General features: G+C 43.1%; 2 protein-coding genes across 10 annotated transcripts in view; both read left to right on the forward strand.

The window, feature by feature from the left end:
• RIN2 (Ras and Rab interactor 2) overlaps positions 1-3190 on the forward strand; it is a 229881-nt gene extending 226691 nt beyond the window's left edge. For all 9 annotated transcript variants that reach the window (XM_041732125.1, XM_041732119.1, XM_041732126.1 and 6 more), the window contains one exon: positions 1313-3190. In XM_041732125.1, coding sequence (XP_041588059.1) covers positions 1313-1636 — 324 coding nt within the window. In that variant the 3' untranslated portion in view covers positions 1637-3190. The remainder of the gene's footprint in view (positions 1-1312) is intronic.
• Positions 3191-15750: 12560 nt separating this feature from the next.
• LOC121478355 (proline-rich protein 3-like) lies at positions 15751-16849 on the forward strand. Its single transcript, XM_041733370.1, has one exon. It carries the CDS (start codon positions 15791-15793, stop codon positions 16370-16372), a length of 582 nt encoding a protein of 193 aa, XP_041589304.1. The 5' UTR covers positions 15751-15790; the 3' UTR covers positions 16373-16849.
• The last annotated feature ends 1016 nt before the right edge of the window (positions 16850-17865 follow it).

The raw sequence follows: 17865 nt of genomic DNA on the forward strand, positions 1-17865 counted from the left end.
ATGGTCTCCTCACACTGGAGAGACGGCACACAGCATGATGGTGAAAACGCCAGAGCACTGGCCTTCCCACTTACGAGCTGAGGCAAGTTACTTAGCTTTTCTGTGCCGCAGTTTCTTCACTGAGTAAGTGGGGATGGTGTAGACTTCATTACAAAGTTCTCTTCAGGAGTCTGTGGGTTAATGCACACCAAGCGTGTGAGACAAATGTTGGGGGCAGTGGGCTGGGAGAAAATGGAACATGTGTGTACAAACTCAGGTGTTCAGATCCAAGGTTGTCAGAGCTATCCAACATGTGCAGAGCTCACCGTCCTTCCCAGGGGCCTTTCCTTCCATCCGCCAGTAAACCCTCAAGGTAATCCTGTGGGACTCTGGGCTGAGTGCACCTTCCCTCCACTCCTGAGTTGGGGCGCCAGATTTGGGAGAGGGAAACATTTGTTTTCTGTCCAAGCATTCTCAATGTTGTCTGGTAATCTCATTCCTGACAAAGTGGAAAGTGAGAAAGATCCCAGAGAGCCTGGCACAAGTGTCGGGTTCTTTGCAGCTTGACCAGGCTCTGTGTGCGTGAGCTCACACTAGGTTTACTGTGTGCCGAGGTGGCCGGTGCCCGGTGCTGTTGGCAGACCCATGCCTGCAAGAATTCTCTTTTATTTCCCTGCAACAAAGCCTTGTTGCAGAGCCAGCATTCTCCTTTGCTGACTTTTTCCACATGACCCTCCCCTTGGAGCCTCAGATTCGTCTGGACCACATGAGGTTGCCACTTGGGGAGGTGAAAAATGTTCAAATATCAGCTCTATCTTGTGGTCCTGTGTAATAGTCTTGGCCTTTGTTTAGGCTTCATTAAAAGTAGTCCAAAGTGAGTATAGCACATGCTCTTGTGTCCTTGTGTTTTCAAAATGTTATCCTGTTGACTTCCAGTGTGGACTCTTTTGCTGGCTGGTTTCCTTTTCAAGCTGGGAATAAACCCGGCACAGGATCTGGTTCCCGTCCTTAACCAGAGCTTTCTTAACCAGGCTCTCCGAGGGGCACTAAAAGATCAGAGCAGGGCTGCCAGACTTCCTGCTCCTTGGATCCACACCACATCCAAATACAGCAACCCAGTGCCTATAGAAGTTGTGCCTCCATTGTCCAAAATCAGGTCGGCCTCTGTCCTCATCACACCTGAGGCCTCACGTCCTGACGGGGGCTGTCCTGACAGGCCAGGGCCTGCAGCAGCTCACGAGATAGGCCTCTCCCTTGCATTATCACGCTGGCCTATTGCTCCATCTCACTTCCTCTTCTGATGGGTCTCCAACATCTCTCTTTCCACCTGCAGAATTACCTCCGAGTTGCATTCCAGGAGGTCAACAGCGGCTGCACAGGGAAGACCCTCCTCGTGAGACCTTACGTGACCACTGAGGACGTGTGCCAGCTCTGTGCTGAGAAGTTTAAGGTGGGGGACCCTGAGGAGTACAGCCTCTTTCTCTTTGTTGATGAAACGTGGCAGCAGCTGGCAGAGGACACCTACCCTCAAAAAATTAAGGCTGAGTTGCACAGCCGGCCACAACCCCACATCTTCCACTTTGTGTACAAGCGCATCAAGAATGATCCTTACGGCGTCATTTTCCAGAACGGGGAAGAAGATCTTACCACCTCATAGAAGAGACGAGATTCCCTGGTGGTGCGTCCAAAGGGGGAGGTTAGGAACCTTGCCTTCTGGCTTCCACGTGCTTGTGCTTGAAAAGCAGTCACCTCCTCGGTTCAGTGACTGAGCCATCCACAGGCTGACTTGGCCAAGGGCATCATCTTTAGCTGCATTGTCCAGGCAAGGTAGCTGAGGTTCATGAGACAGTAGGATTCTCCTTCAGGGATGGGAGAATTGCATTTGATAGTTTAAGTGTCCCAAGATTGTGTGCCTAACCCCAGCCAGGTTCTAAGTTGGCTCACATGTATGTATATGTCCTGAATAAACGTTTAAGGTACAAGCTCTTCTCTTATAATTCAACGGCAGGCGTTTGATAAGACTGTCTGATGCAGTGCATCAGGTATGTCTCAGTTCTGTGGATGGCTCTGTCCTTCCTTCCTTCGTTCCTTTTCCTTTCTTTGCTTTCTTCTTTTTTCTTCTTCTTCCTTTTTTTTTTTTTTTTTTTTTACAAAGAGCCTTTGTGTTTTATATATTTCATAGAAATTTTTATAGCAGTTGCAGGTAAACTGTCAGGAACTGGTTTTTAAAATATTTTTGTAACTTTAAAATATTCTATAATTATGCATGTGATTTTAACATTTAATATTCAAAAAAAATCTCTTGCTGGATTTGAGAGTATCGCATTTTTAAAATGTCTCTCTTCTGTAACTGGATGTTTTGGCAACTTTGTGGGGAAAGACTGCTGGATTTCTTAAAGCAATGTATTACTGACACTGGCCACAGAATGCCTTTGGAAATCTGATGTACTGTTACCTTTTTCATGCTCAGTGGTATTGTGTTCTTTTGTGTTTTAACCAAGTGATGCTGAGGATCAGGAGAGAAATGAATGTAGAGAGAGGTTGTGACAGAAAAACAGACTCTAACAAAGGACTAAGCGGTGTAGTCTGCTGGTTCAGACTCCTGGAAGGAAGTGGTGAAAGGAAATGGAAGGATCCACTTCCTCTGAAAATACTGTAAATATGCAGTGAGATTTGGCAAAACCTATCCAATGTTATTTGCTTTTGGAAACAATTCTGAAAACCCCACAAGGAGGAAAAAAAATAAAGAGAACACTTTCCCCACCTTTTCCATATAAATCAAAACTAACAGCATCAAATTATTTGGGGGCAGAAACCATGTGTGTATAATGTGACTTCCATTGAATTAAGTAGGATGCTGTTTCGAAAAGAGTTTGCAATGCCACCAAAAAGCCCATCTGTGTTATAAGAATGTATGGTGAAGTTAACCTCATGTCTTATGAGACCTGTTTGGGAGTGTACAAAGTATGAGGGTCCTGTATCAATATGACACAGGTAGTCACAAGAACATGTCATTGTACTGTGTAAAGATGCATAGTCATCTAATTTGGTTGGCTTTGTACCCTGTACCTTTTTTAGCTTTTGCTGTACATCTAGAACCCTCAGCACACACTGTGTGTTGTACTTCCTTTTGTAAATGATTTTTTAAATGGAATTTTGCACATAATACATTGTAATACTGTATGATAATCATGTGTGAAGACTTTTGAAATAGTGAGTTGTGCTTTTTTGTCTTCAAGAAGTAGAGTATAATCATGCACCACACAATGTCATGCAAATGTGAAATGCACGCCAGCGTTTGCAGTTAGATAATCCATAGAGAGGAAATGGAAAAGTTTGCATTTCTTCAGGAGCCCATATACTGATGTGAGGCAAAAGTCCAGGAGCAGAAGGAAAATATAGTGTTCCAATCTGAAAGGATTTCCAGTGTCATCTAAGACAGTCTGTGGCTTAGTCGGACCTAGAGAAAAATCACTGTTAATCAGAAGGGCCCTCAGACCACCCCCTACCATTCTTATGTGACCTCTGCAGTGTCCTGTCCAAAAGGTGAGTGAGTGCTCTTTCAAAAATCCAGCAGGACAGGCAGTCTTTTTTACCACCGTATTCCTAGTGTTGGAGCCATCCTGGCAGATAACAAGCGCTTGATAAGTCCTTGTTTTTTGTTTTTTAAAGATTGTTTATTTATTGACAAGAGACACACAGAGAGAGGCAGAGACACAGGGAGAAGCAGGCTCCTCACAGGGAGTCTGATGCAGGACTCGATCCCAGGACCCCAGCATTGTGCCCTGAGCCGAAGGCAGATGCTCAACCATTGAGCCACCCAGGAGTTTCTGATAAGTCCTTGTTGAGCGAACAAACTTTCTAACCCATCAGTAGGATGGATACTTAAAGATCAGAACAACAGTTAAATGAATGGCCTGCTTTTTATATTTACAATGAATTAAAAATGAGGACAGTTCAATCCACATAGCTGTGCTCCCTACCCTCCAAATTTAGGTCACTTCTCCTTGTCCTTAGGAATCAGTGCACAGCCATTTAAAGCAAACCCCAACATCTGAATGGGAGCAGCCTTCAGTGAGATGAGAGAGATCAAAATAGGAAAAATTTGTGTGAGCAGAAAAAACATCACAAGACAGCCCCTGGTTTTGTCATTGGGCAATGCTTCCCTGCTAAAATTACAACATCACATGTGTCTTGACTTTTTTCCCCCCACGCAGACATTTCTCACTTCTCAAATTGCCAGGAAACAGATTTTGGTGAAGTTTGGAAGGAATAAGAGGAGAGTAAAAATATACATGATGAGTGGAGGGAGAAGAGAATGTATTTCCAAATCTAAAATTATGTTATAAAAGTTGAATGCTAGCCAGAAGGAAATACATATATATATATGTATATATATATATATATATATATATATATATAGTAGGCAGTGCCAAATATTCTCCCCTCAGGGACACAGAATAGAAATAGAAACTTGATAAAGCAGTTCAGTATTATGTGGAAGTTACAACTTTAGATCTATAAGAAAACAAAAGGCAGGAAACCCAACCGTGAATGCGTTCATTCATAAATATGACTTTACTTCCACTGGGCAGCTCTTATCTTCATCTGGAAGAGGCTAGAACTGAAAGCATCCTGGTTACCAACAGCACTGCGGGGTCACTCCCTGAAAGTGGGAGAAAAATGGCACAGTACATGGGACACAGTATTTGAATCACCTGGCCGTATCTAATAGTGAAATCCTAAAAATCACCATTTTTCAGACCATGTTCATAATGGTGAATTTGAAACCAAAAGTGTTGTTGATTATTTAGTTAACCCCAACCACGCTGGAAATGTGAAAAACTTACATCATGTTGCAGATTCATGAGCAGACAATAAGAAAAAAAAGGGAGAGGCGGAGGGAGGAGGAGGCTCTTTAGTATTTGTCAGAGAACAGGTTTCTATTGGGAAAACATCTATTTTTCTCCAATATCAAAGGATGGGCGGCAGGTGGCACAGACTTGTCCCACGTGAACACCGACTCTGCCAGGAAGATGGAGCTGGGAAGTGTTTGAAGATCACTGGGAGAGATCCGGTAGAGGTTGGATGGAGCAGAGGTTGGATGGAGCGCTCCGCACAGACTGCCCTCGAGCCCCAACGCAGCGGGGAAACCTGCCCCCCCCTTGGCTTGAAGGCAGGCAGCTGGGGGCCGCGGCGGCCTCTGGTCTGCCTTGGAAGGTGCTCCTGGCTGCGCGGGCCCTGGGGTCCGAGGCCTGCACGCGGCGGGCGTTTGCAACTGCATCGCAGAAATGAATCGGAGCATTTCTCTTGGCCGGTGCCAGCCCTTCTGTCCCTGTGACCGCCCTGGCCCTCCCGCGGGCGAAGGCCGCTCCCCTCGGTGGCCGTTCTTGCTAAGCCGTCCAGGGGGGCCGTACGGTGAAGCCACGCCTGAGAGATACCGTCCCGGTTTAGATCAAGACGCAGACCTGAAGATACAAACACACCTGCGAGAGAAGACCTTTCCCAAGGCCACCATCACCCAACAGGTGGAGGCTCTGCCTCTTCCCCAGCTGGCAGAAGCCCCGGGGATCGGCGCCTCTAGTGTGCCATCACTCCAGGGAAATAGGAAGCAAATCACAGAGGCCGCTTTAAATTTTCTAGTAGCCACATTTAAAAAAGGAAAAAGAAATAGGTAAAATGAAGACCAATATATTACCATACTCTGAATAATGCGTTTGAAAAAGATGGTAGATTTAACTCATGACATCCCAAATATCAACAATTAATTTAAATATTAAGTTAATATTTTATACCCTCTTTGACATCTGGTGTACATTTGACACTCATTCCACAGCTCATTTCACACCAGCCACACGTGGCTAGTGGCTCCCATGTTGAGTAGCGCAGTTCTAGCATATTAACTAGGAGTATTTAAAAGCTAAAAAATATGAGCGTGTGTGTATAGAAAATTTAAAAAGCATCCACCTTGTATCCATTGCAAAACACACATGCACACTGTCGAACAAGCACTTCTTACTGGCTGGGGTCGTAACAGCATCCTGGCTCATCCGAGTGCCACCGGCCAGCAGGAACTCATCTGTGCCACATCAGAACACTGCCTGGCACCCACAAGCATATTAAATATTAGTTGCTAATATCTTTACATATCATTAATGATCAATTTCTTTAAATTTTTTTCAGTGCTGTTCTTTGTACTTCTCTGCTTCTGTTATTACCTGTTGACAAGTTTCTTATGAAATAGAATAAAGGCAGTGTGCCCATCTCAAAGGTTTAAACAAAATATATTGGGGTGAGATGCCTAATGTGGGAGGAAAAAAATAGAGTGGATGCCATCCTTGAACCTGTTGATGCTGATGAGGGGGGTAGTGGTGGCCACTGTGCGTATGCAGGCACCTGTGTGTGCATGTGTGCACATATGTGTGCAAGAATTGGGAGTGTTTTCTCAGGATTCCTTTCTGGTTCAGAGTATCAACAGGGCCCATAGCCAGTAGGGATTTTTTTTTTTTTTTTTTTTTTTTTTTTGCCAAGAAGGGTGAAGGGGAGAAAGGGAGGCTTGTCAGCTTCCAATCTGAGTGAGATGCTGAGAGGAACCATCTCTGCCCGCACAGAGTCTACAGCAGCCCTTCCCAGGAAGGAATTATTACTTAAGTAGAAGCATAACTCTAGTCAGTGATTATTTCGACAGCTTCTCCACATTTTATTTATTATATTCACTTATTTATTTAGATCTTTATATAAGCATGTATATCATTTAACAGGATTATGCCTAAAAGCATTATGCTGTACCCAAAAGAATAAGGTATTTGATGTGAACCTCTTGATCTCTGCTGATCATGTTTCCCATCTCTTGCTCATTCTACAAATCATGAGAAAATGGACTTGCCTATCAGATTGCACTTCCAGTTGATTTTCTCTTCCTCGCTTGGTTTCACCTTTGTAGTCAAGAGACATGCATATACTCTGAACAGAAAGAATGAAAACCTGCAAAGAACAATAAACTGACAAAGACTCTTCAGCCAATCAAAAGTGGATATATGTGAACTAGCTAGGACACTGGAAATATTGGTTTTTTTACTGGCACAATACTTGGCAAATTACAAAATCTCATTACACAGATAGTTTAACATTTTGCTGCAAAATTATAGTCCATGGGCCAAGCATCGCATCTCCTTGGAGCTGGCGTGAATATTGGGCCCCTCCCAGACCTGCTGAAGCCGAACCTGCATTTTAGCAAAATCTGCATTAGTTCCAGGCATGTCTGGGGCAGTGACACTTGTGTAGCTAATACAATTAAACAAATATATTTGTATTGTAGGGGAGGTTCCTGGGTAGCTCCGTTGGTTAAGTGTCTGCCTTCACTCAGGTCATGATCCCCGTGTCCTGGGATCTAGCCCTGCATCACATCGGGCTCCTTGCTCAGCGGGGAGCCTGCTTCTCCCTCTCCCTCTGCTACTTCTCCTGCTTGTGCTCTCTTTCTCTGTGTCAAATAAATAAAATCTTAAGAAATATATATATAAATGTAGGTGTGCTGCTGTTACCACACTGGAGGGAAGAAGAAAATGGCTGTGAGGCCCACTTTATTTTCTTATTTTTAAAGATTTGTTTATTTATTTTAGAGGGGCTGAGGGAGGGCAGAGGGAATCTCAAGCACACTCCACACTGAGTGGGGAGCCTGATGCGGGGCTCGATCTCACGACCCTTAGATCACGACCTGAGCCAAAACCAAAAGTTGGACACTTAACCAACTGCCCTGCTCAGGTGCTCCAGTGGGGCTCACTTTATAAAAGGGCAAACTAAAATCACCTGCATTATCACAAAAGGTTCAAAAGGCAGATGTCGGGAAATAGGTATTTACCTCAAGGTCACTTATTAAATTCTTGCTTTTGTAGGAAAGAGACCGGAAGGGTCTGGAGAAAGACTGAAAAGGAGGTGGGTTGATGAAGTCAAGTTTACTGGTTTTGCTGGTTTTGTTGGATGTTGTCTTCTTTTACCTCTGACCTTGTGAGAGCAAACAAAAATTGGGAAGGCTCTTTCTGTCTGGGCCAGCTGTTCGCACGTGTGTGTGTGTGTGTGTGTGTGTGTGTGTGTGTGTGTGCAGGGGCAGCATCATGTAGTCCAGAGAATTTAGTCACATTGTCTGCATGTGATGTAGGAAGTTGATGAGCTTTTTTATTCTCTGGAAGGACGGCATTCCTTAGGGGGCCATTTTACTCATCAATTTTGAAAAATGTGGAAGATATATTTAATTAAATATATTTGGTGACCAAGGAGCGAATTGTTCAAAGTGTCTTTGGAAGAGTGAACTCCTTTGGCCTCACTGGCCAGTGATTGCAGAGGGAAAGGACCAGAAGAATTGGAAGTGAAATGTTTGAGGCTTCCATATCCTTCAGATTCTTCTGATCTTCATTTCTCAGGGCAATCATTCCCAACAATACTGGGCCCTCCTGTGCTTTCCTCCATGACATTGGTTCATTCACATGACTTTGCCCTGTCTTTTTGGGGGAAAGGAGGAAGGGTTTGTTTTTTTAAAAAATAAACAATGCACAGTTTACAATGTCAAATATCCCCTGGTATGTAACAGAGAAGCTCCCCACAGCCTGTTTCTGATGCCTCCTCCTCTAAACAACTTCTCCAGCTGCGTCTTCCGTTCTTTATCTCCATATTCGTAAAAGCATATGTACATGGATGTTTACTGATTTCTTTTCCAACGTTAGACATTACTCAGTTCCTATTACAACAGGTGAGGATTTTATCTCTTATATCATGTTCTCTCCTCACCGTATATACATACACACGCATGTTTTCTTCTCCAACCTCCCCAAATAATAACAACATAACACTTTGGACAAACTGATGTTTTTTTATTATTATGACAATGTAAACATTGTAGAACTAACTTACAGTGCAGTTGTATTCCTTTTTTATACAAATCTTTGTTTTTCTTGGAGTTATTTCCTTTTCCCCCCCTCTGTCTTGCTTACCTACCATTAATTTATCCTTAGCTTCTATTCCACAGCTGAGAAATTCCTTTTATTTTTTATTTTTTGAGAAATTCCTTTTAATATGACCCAATAATTTGGAATAGCCCATCATTTCCTGTTTTATTTTTATCTTTCATGGACATATCTTCCTAGAACTGACTTCTTGTTGTAACATGAACCGTTTGGTCTTCAGGACTCAATAGAGCTGTCAGCCTGAGAATTTCCTTTCCATTCTACAGAGTTAAATAGCTTATATATCCCATATCCCTTTTTTGTCTTTTTCTTCACTCATTTTTTGTTGTTGTTGTTGTTGTTTTCTTGAAGCACACCATCCAGAAGAATTGGAGGTGAAATATTTGAGGCCTTACATATCTTCTAGTTCTTTTATCCTTACTAGTGCTTGATGGTTTGGCCGGCTGCAGAATTCTACAATTCAATTAGAAATTGTCCCTCACAATTTTGAAGAATTTTGAAGATTAGAAATCATTTTCCTTCATTTGACTTCTGGCTTTCAGAGATGCTGTTGACAAGTCTGATACCATTGATTTCTAATCCTTGTTTCTGTCAAGGTACACGTTGTGTGTACCTTACGTGGTTGTCAAAATGACCAAAGAATTATATCTCATTTTGTCTATAACATCAGCTAATCTCCTTCCACCTTGACTATGGACCCAGCCATATGACCTACTTTAGTCAAAAGGACAATAGCAAACATGAGACAAGTAAATGTTTGAAAAGTGCATTGGGCAGGCCCTGTCTTGCCGCTGAGAACCCTCTCATCACCCTTGTGAACAAATCTAGACTCATTTCGTGAGAGTCTGGAAGACAAGATATGTGAGTCGGGCAGTCTTAGGCTATGCATCCTGTTCAGACCAAATTACCCAACCAACCCACAAATTGTTTTAAGTCACAAGTTTATATGGTTTGCTAATTAGCGAAACTGAACTAATACACCTCCCTTCCTTTTTTAAAAAAAATTAAATTCAAGTTAGTTAACATATAGTGTAGTATTGGTTTCAGGAGTAGAATTTAGTGCTTCATCACTTACATATAACACCCAGTGCTCATCCCAAGTGCCCTCCTTGAAGCTCATCATCCATGTAGCCCATCCCCACCCATCTCCCCTCCAGCAACCCCCAGTTTGTTCTTTATATTTAAGAGTCTCTTATGGTTTGCCTCCCTCTCTATTTTTATCTTATTTTATTTTTCCTTCCCTTCTCCTATTTTCATGTTTTGTTTTTTAAATTCCACATAGGAGTGAAATCATGTATCTGTCTTTCTCTGAATGACTTATTTTGCTTATCATAATACACTCTAGTTCCATCCATATTGTTGCAAATGGCAAGATTTCACTTTTTGATTGCTGAGTTATATTACTGTGTGTGTGTGTATGTGTCTGTGTGTGTGTGTGTGTGTGTGTGTGTGTGTGTACACCACATCTTCTTTATCAGTCATCAGCCTATGGATATTTGGGGTCTTTCCTTAATTTGACTATTGTTGCTGCTATAAACATAAGAGTATATTTACCCCTTTTAATCAGCATTTTTGTATCCTTTGGATAAATACCTGTTAGAGCAATCACTGGGTTATAAGGTAGTTTTATTTCTAACTTTTTGAGGAAACTTCATACCGTTTTCCAGAATGGCTGCACCAGTTTGCATTCTCACCAACCCTGCAAAAAGGTTCCCCTTTCTTCACATCTTCACCAACATCTCCGGTTTCCTGAGTTGTTCATTTTAACCATTATGACAGGTGTGAGGTGATATCTCATTGTGGTTTTGATTTGTATTTCCCTGATGCCAAATAATGTTGAGCATTTTTTTTATGTGTCTATTAGCCATTTGTATATCTCCTGTGGAGAAATTACTGTTCATGTCTTCTGCCCATTTCTTAACTGAATAATTTGTTTTTTGGGTCCTGAGTTTGATAAATTCTTTATAGGTTTTGGATACTAACCATTTATCAGATATGTCATTTGCAAATATCTTCTTCCATTTCATTGATTGCCTTATAGTTTTGTTGATTGTTTCCTTCACTGTGCAAAAACTTTATCTTTGGGCATCAGAGTGGCTCAGTTGGCTGCGTGTCTATCTCTTGATTTCAGCTCTGGTCATGATCTCAGGGTCATGAAATTGAGCCCTTGTTGGGCTTCATGCTGGGCATTGAGCCTGCTTGGGGTTCTCTCTCTCTCTCTCTGCTCCTCCTTCCCTCACCCCCAATTTGTATGTGTGCTCTCTCTTTCTCTTAAATAAAAAAGAAGTTTTTTATCCTGATGAAGTCCCAATAGTTCATTTTTGTTTTTGTTCCCCTTGCCTCTGGAGATATGTCTAGCAAGAAGTTGCTGCAGCCGAGGTCACAGAGGTTGTTGCCTGTGTTTGCCTCGAGGATTTTGATGGATTCCTATCTCACATTTAGGTCTTTCATCCATTTTGAATTTATTTTTGTGTATAGTATGAGGAAATGGTCCAGTTTCATTCTTCTGCACGTGGCTGTCCAATTTTCCCAACATCACATGTTGAAGAGACTCTTTTTTCCCATTGGATATTCTTTCCTGCTTTGTCAAAGATGAGTTGACCATAGAGTTGAGGGTCCATTTCTGGATTCTCTATTCTGTTCCACTGATCTATATGTCTGTTGTTGTGCCAGTACCACACTGTCTTGATGATCACAGCTGTGTAATACAGCTTGAAGCATCACAATACATCCTGCTTTGCTTTTCTTTTTCAACATTACTTTGGCTATTCATGGTCTTTTCTGGTTCCATACAAATTTGGGGATTGTTTGTTCCAGCTCTGTGAAAAGTGCTGGTATCATTTTGATAGAGATTGCACTGAGTGTGTAGATTGCTTTGGGTGGTATAGACATTTTAATATTTGTCTTTCCAATTCTAGAGCATGGAATGTTTTTCCATTTCTTTGTGTCTTCAATTTGTTTCAGACGTGTTTTATAGTTTTCAGAGCGTAGATCTTTTAACTCTTTGGTTAGGTTTATTCCTAGTTATCTTATGGTCTTGGGTGCAATGGTAAGTGGGATTGATTCCTTGATTTCTCTTTCTACTGCTTCCTTATTGGTCATCTACTTTGCTTCCATTTTCTAGAATCTTTATAGAAACTTTTAGAATCTTCTCTTTGTCTCTACTATTGGGAAGGTCAGTGATGTGGATTTTTTTTCCCTCAACTATTATTGGAGACTCCATAGTCTCTTTTACTCTAGAGACCCATATTTTTATTTTTTATTTATTTTTTAAAGATTTATTTATTTATTTATTTATTTATTTATTTATTTATTCAGAGAGAGTGAGAGGCAGAGACAGAGGGAGAGGGAGAAGCAGACTCCATGCAGGAAGCCTGATGTGGGACTGCATCCTGGGTCTCCAGGATCCCACCCTGGGCTGAAGGCGGCGCTAAACCGCTGCACCACCAGAGTGGCCCGAGACCCATATTTTTAAATTCTGAGAACATTTCTTATACTGTTACAATTATCATTTCTTTCTCTGGAATTTTTCTTTTTATTTTTATTCTGGAATTCCTATTATTTGAATATTGGATTTACTAGATTGAGCTGCCTTTTTTAGCTTTAATCCCTACTTTCTGTCTTTGTTTCTTATACTTCCAGGGCAATGCTTCAATTATTGATATTTTCTATATAATAACATATTTGCAATATCCAAAATGTTTTTTTGCCTCTGAATATAATTTTTATAACATTTTGTTCTTTCCTTCCATGGATACAGTATCTTCTTACCTCTCTGTGAATATTATAGTAAGATCTAATTTAGTGTTTGTTTTCCTGTTTATCCGGTTCTTTTTTTTTTTTTTTAAGATTTTATTCATTTACCTGAGATATAAGGAGACATAGCTAGAGCAGAGGGGAAGAGACAGAGAGGGAGAGAGAGAAGCTGGTTCCCTGCTGAGCAGGGCTTGATCCCAGGACCCAGAGATCACGCTCCAGATCATCACCTGGGCTGAAGGCAGACCCTTAACTGACAGAGACACTCAGGTGCCCCTCTGTTTATCTAGTTCTATTTTTGCTTAGTTGTTTGGATCGCTGCCTTTTGGGTTAGAGGCTCTACTCAAATGCTCAGTGACTTAACTATTCATAACTAAATGTAAAGCGCCACAAAATTTGTTGGAAATCGTGTATATTGGGCAGAGCTCGAGAACTGATGTCCCTTCTCTTGGAAGACTATGTGGCACTCTGCTCATTTTGCCAGAGGACTGAAAACAATGTGAATATTTGTGGGGGTTTTCTCTTGGGTCAGGCAGTTTCCCTACCAAAAATTCTCTAATATCCTTCTGGGGGCGGCAGGGCAGGGTTTAGTCTAGCTGCCAGCCTTCTGGGAGCAAAGCAGGCAGAGTTTGCAGGGGTTCATCATTCAGGAAGCTGGGTTTTACTTAATCCCCGTTGTCGGTAGGGTGTCTTAGCCTCACTCTTCATGCTGCTGCTCTGAACTCAAGGACACAGCTTCCTGTGCCTCTCCAGAGAGCAAGGGTCTCCTCCTCTCCCTTTCTGCTGCTTGGCTTGTTTAGGTCCCCGAGCCTCCCTGGATTCTGCCTGAGGAGTTAACTGCCTGGCCTCTTGGCTTCTCCTCCCGCAGTTGCTGTCTTCTGGGCTTTGTTCTAGCTGCTCAGTGAGTTCATCAGCATCCATAGCTTTGTTGCCAGTTCTCACTAGCTATTGTCTCTTCCTTCCTCCTTTCTCCTTGTTCTTATGGATTTATACCTTGAAAAACAATTATTTTTTTTTTGATTCTCACTTTAGTGAGGTGTTGGTAGGGACTAGAGGTATACATTCTGTCCTGTTTAATGGAAACCTGTAATCGGCTCTTAATATGAGTGGTGAGCACACTTGAAAACCTGGTTAGCAGAACTGAACACAGATCATTATATTGACGATCAGAGTCAGTGCATCCATCCTGCTCAGTTATTATTTTATAAAAACTAAATTTGTTATCTGAAGGCCACCACCCACCAACGCTGTTTTATTGTCAAGCGCATCGCCTAGGATTCAAGCTACATCTATTCACTATGCTCTTTGTCCTTTCCTCATGATCTGAAGGAAAAGAAACGAGCCACAAGAGATGACACACCAAGCCATTTTCCTGCTTAGATGTGGAATTCTCCCACAGTGGGTGTGCACCTGGGTCAATACTATTTATGCAAGAGCACGGGTGTTTTGTCTCAATGAGCAGGAAAACATTTTGTTTTGTGATACAAGTGATAAAAGCTTGTAGTTGTTTCCAACTAAGCAGTAAAAGGAATTACACAATGTAAAATGATAAATAAAAAGTTCTATGAGTCATCTTTAATGTGGGGAAAGTGTGCAGCCAGCACAGACACAGTGTTTTTCCTGCATGTTAAAAATAAAGTTGAACGCACTGAAATAAATATCAGTAACAGCATGTCCCAGAAGCTCCAAAAACGGTGAGACTTTATGGGATTCAGTGTAGTTCATGCTTTTTATTGAGATGGTGGAAACAATGTACAAACTGCTGATTTTATTTTTTACAGTAAAAAATCTTCCGGCAAAATTCACTCTCTTTAGTGTATGTTCTATGAATGTTGACAGAAACATGAATGATCAGTCCCAGAAAACACTCCCATGATTCCCTTCTGCTCCCCTGACCTCAGCCCCTGGCAACCACTTATCTGTTTTCTGTTCTTATAATTCTGCTTTTTCCAGAATGTCACGTAAATGGAATCATACCATACACAGAATTTTGACTCTGGCTTAAACATTTGTATACAGGTTTTTATGTGAACATGAATTTTCACTTCTCTGGGATAAATGCCTGGGAGTACAATTGCTGAGTTAAATGGTAGTTGCATGTTTAGGTTTTAAAGAAACCACCAAACTGTTTTCCAGAGAGGCTGCACTATTTCGCATTCTTAGTGGCTCTGTGGGAGTGATCCAGCTTTGATTCTTTTTTTTTTTTAATTTCAGTGTTTGCTGAAATTCACTAGGAGATGCAGTCCAGAGTTTCAGTAGGCTTAAAATGTATGCACTGCTAAGAACCTCTTACTCCTGGAAGTGTTATGACAATGACACTCCAGCGTAAACTAACTCACATACAAAAGGGAAAACAAAAGTCACGTTGGCCTACTCTTTTCCTCCAGAAACTTGAAACACCAGAAAACAATGGAGTAATGATGTTTACAAAGTCTTCACCTTTAATTTTTTAAAAAAGACTTTATTTATTTATTCATGAGACACAGAGAGAGAGAGAGGCAGAGACACAGGCAGAGGGAGCAGCAGGCTCCATGCAGGGAGCCCGACGTAGGATCACGCCCTGGGCTGAAGGCGGCGCTAAACCGCTGAGCCAGCCAGAGATCCCAAAGAAAATGTTTCTTGTCCACAGAAATAGAAACGCATCATACATGTCCAAAGATGCAATAGATCACCGCTCTGTGGATGCTGACCAGCATCACATTTATTTGTACATACATTTCAGCATTCCTGATTGCCTTGTGCACTTTAGTTTTTTTAAAAAAATATTTATCAGAGAGTGCTCCAGCGCACGAGTGGGGGGAGGGACAGAGGGAGAGAGACTCCTCAAGCAGACTCCTCACTGCACTCAGAGCCCAATCCCAGGACCCCAAGATCATGACCTGAACCAAAACCAAGAGCTTAACCGACTGAGCCACCCAGGAACCCTGCGCTGTGCACTTTAAATTCTAACAACCAACTGGCTCCTTCACTAATTAATGAATTACGATCTTTGTCGTGTGCTCATTTTATATTTGTATGAAAATCACAATTTTACCTTTTCTAAAAATTATCTTTTAACATTCATTCTAAATGGCACATTAGGTTTTGCTGACAGGAAAATGCCTCTAAAATATCTCCCTGTGGGAAAGAAGCAGAATCAGCAGCAGCAGCTGCCGCCACAGCAGCCCCTGCTGCCAGAGCGGGAGGAGACTGGAGATGAGGAGGATGGGAGTCCCATCGGACCACCCAGCCTTCTGGGCCCTCCCCCCATGGCCAATGGAAAACCTGGTGACCCCAAGTCAGCTCTTCACAGAGGTCCTCCAGGATCAAGGGGACCAATGATTCCACCAGTGCTGAGCGTCCCACCTCCTCCCAGGGGCAGAGGCTCAATCTGGGGAGGCCTGGGCCCCAGGTGCAGCCCATATGGTCATGGCTGGTGGGGGGCCAATACTGAACCTCCTTTTCCTGGACCAGGCCATGGGGGTCCTTCCAGAGGAGGCTTTCACAAAGAGCAGAGAAATCCCCGAAGGCTCAAATGTTGGTCTCTTATCAAAAATACCTGCCCGCCCAAGGATGGCCCCCAAGTTATGGAAGACAAATCCAACCGCCCTGTCTGCCGACACTTTGCCAAAAAGGGCCACCGTCGATATGAGGACCTCTGTGCCTTCTACCACCCAGGCGTCAACGGACCTCCTCTGTGAGACTGTGCCTTCCCATCCAGGCTGGAAGGAGCCCTCTGACCTAGCGGCCATACATTTCCCTGTGGCCCTGTGACGGCTACTGTGAGGCTGTTCCATCCACCACCCTCAGTCAGTGACACCCACCCCCATCTGCCACCTCCCCCATTTGGGGTCCAGAGTTTTGTTTCATCAATGGTGCCCAGCATGTGGGCTTTCTTCCGATCCAGCCTCCACAGACTCGCCTTCAGGACCCCACCTTTGCTCTCTTCGACTGCCTCCTGGATCCTCTTCACCTTCGCCAATTGACTGCTGAACAGGAAACTTCTTTGGTGCTGGTTCTTGTGCACCTGTCCACCCAGCCCTCAGTACTGCCCTCCATTCCTAAGAGCCCTGGAGCAGTTTCCTACCATTCCCTTCTTCTAGCTGCTTGTTTTAAGTCCTTTTTATGTGACAAACCCTACCCCCAAAGTTGCCAGTTGCTCTGTGAAACTCACCAGGTTGACCTGGAGTCAAGTACGGATGACTGGTGCAGAGTTACTCCCTGAAAGGCCACTCTCCCTGCTTTTGGATTCTGTAGATCAGTAGCATGATCCCCACCGCTCTGGTCTGTGATCACTGTGCTTTGTGAAACTGTGCATCCCCTCATACATAGCTTTCCTCAGTGTCTGTGGCATCATTATGACTTCCCAACACTAGAGTTAAGTTTTTCTGCCAAAATGAGTGAGGCTCTTAATGCCCTCCTGACTTTCCACACCTCCCAACATGGGAGAATTGTGAAACTTTCTGCAAGACTGCCTCCCTGGTCTCCCTATTCTCCTAGTGTCAGTTTTTTGTGGTTTGACACAAGCCCATGAGATGTCCTCTAAAGCCTCTTACGGGCTATCCGATCTCCTCTCCAGCCCACTTTAGTTAGAGTACGTCATTGTGAGGCCACCAGCCCTTTCGTCTGAGTTCTGTGAATCTCCACCTGGCCTACCCTTGGGTGGAACCTGGATGGTACTGTCGCCCTCGTCTAACCTTCTCCCCTACATCCCTGGCACTGGTTGTTTTCTGTGAAAACAGCAGTGAACAGGTTCGGTTTTGCACTGGCCCTAAGGAAATGGGTCAGGAGTTGTGTGGGCAAGAGGGAAGGATGAGAGCGGTTGGAGAATTGAGAATGAATTTTTTTCTTTTTAACATTTTTTTATAGTAGTAATAAATGCAGTGGAAACAAGCAAACAAAAAACAGATTTTTCTCCCTGTGTAAATACCTGGCAGGCGGTAGATGAGCTCATGAGGTCATCTTCTGCCCTCCAGCGCATTTCTAGGACAAGTTTGCATGCTCCAGGATCTAGGACCTGTGTGTTTACACTCACCTATTGTTGAGGTTTTGGAAACAATGCCTGCAGTTGAGCTTGGATCCTGAGAGCCTTCTGATGGGCTTTTCCTCATCTGCTCTCCTCCTTCCATGCCTGGCCCACAGCTCTGGGCAGGGGGCTGCGGAAGATCCCCATGGAGCAACTGGCATCCCAAGG

This window comes from Vulpes lagopus, chromosome 18 (genome assembly GCF_018345385.1).
Source record: "Vulpes lagopus strain Blue_001 chromosome 18, ASM1834538v1, whole genome shotgun sequence".
NCBI lineage: Eukaryota > Metazoa > Chordata > Mammalia > Carnivora > Canidae > Vulpes > Vulpes lagopus.

Coding starts and splice junctions, on each gene's coding strand:
- LOC121478355 (XM_041733370.1), top strand. CDS start 15,791: ATGCCTCTAAAATATCTCCCTGTGGGAAAGAAGCAGAATCAGCAGCAG.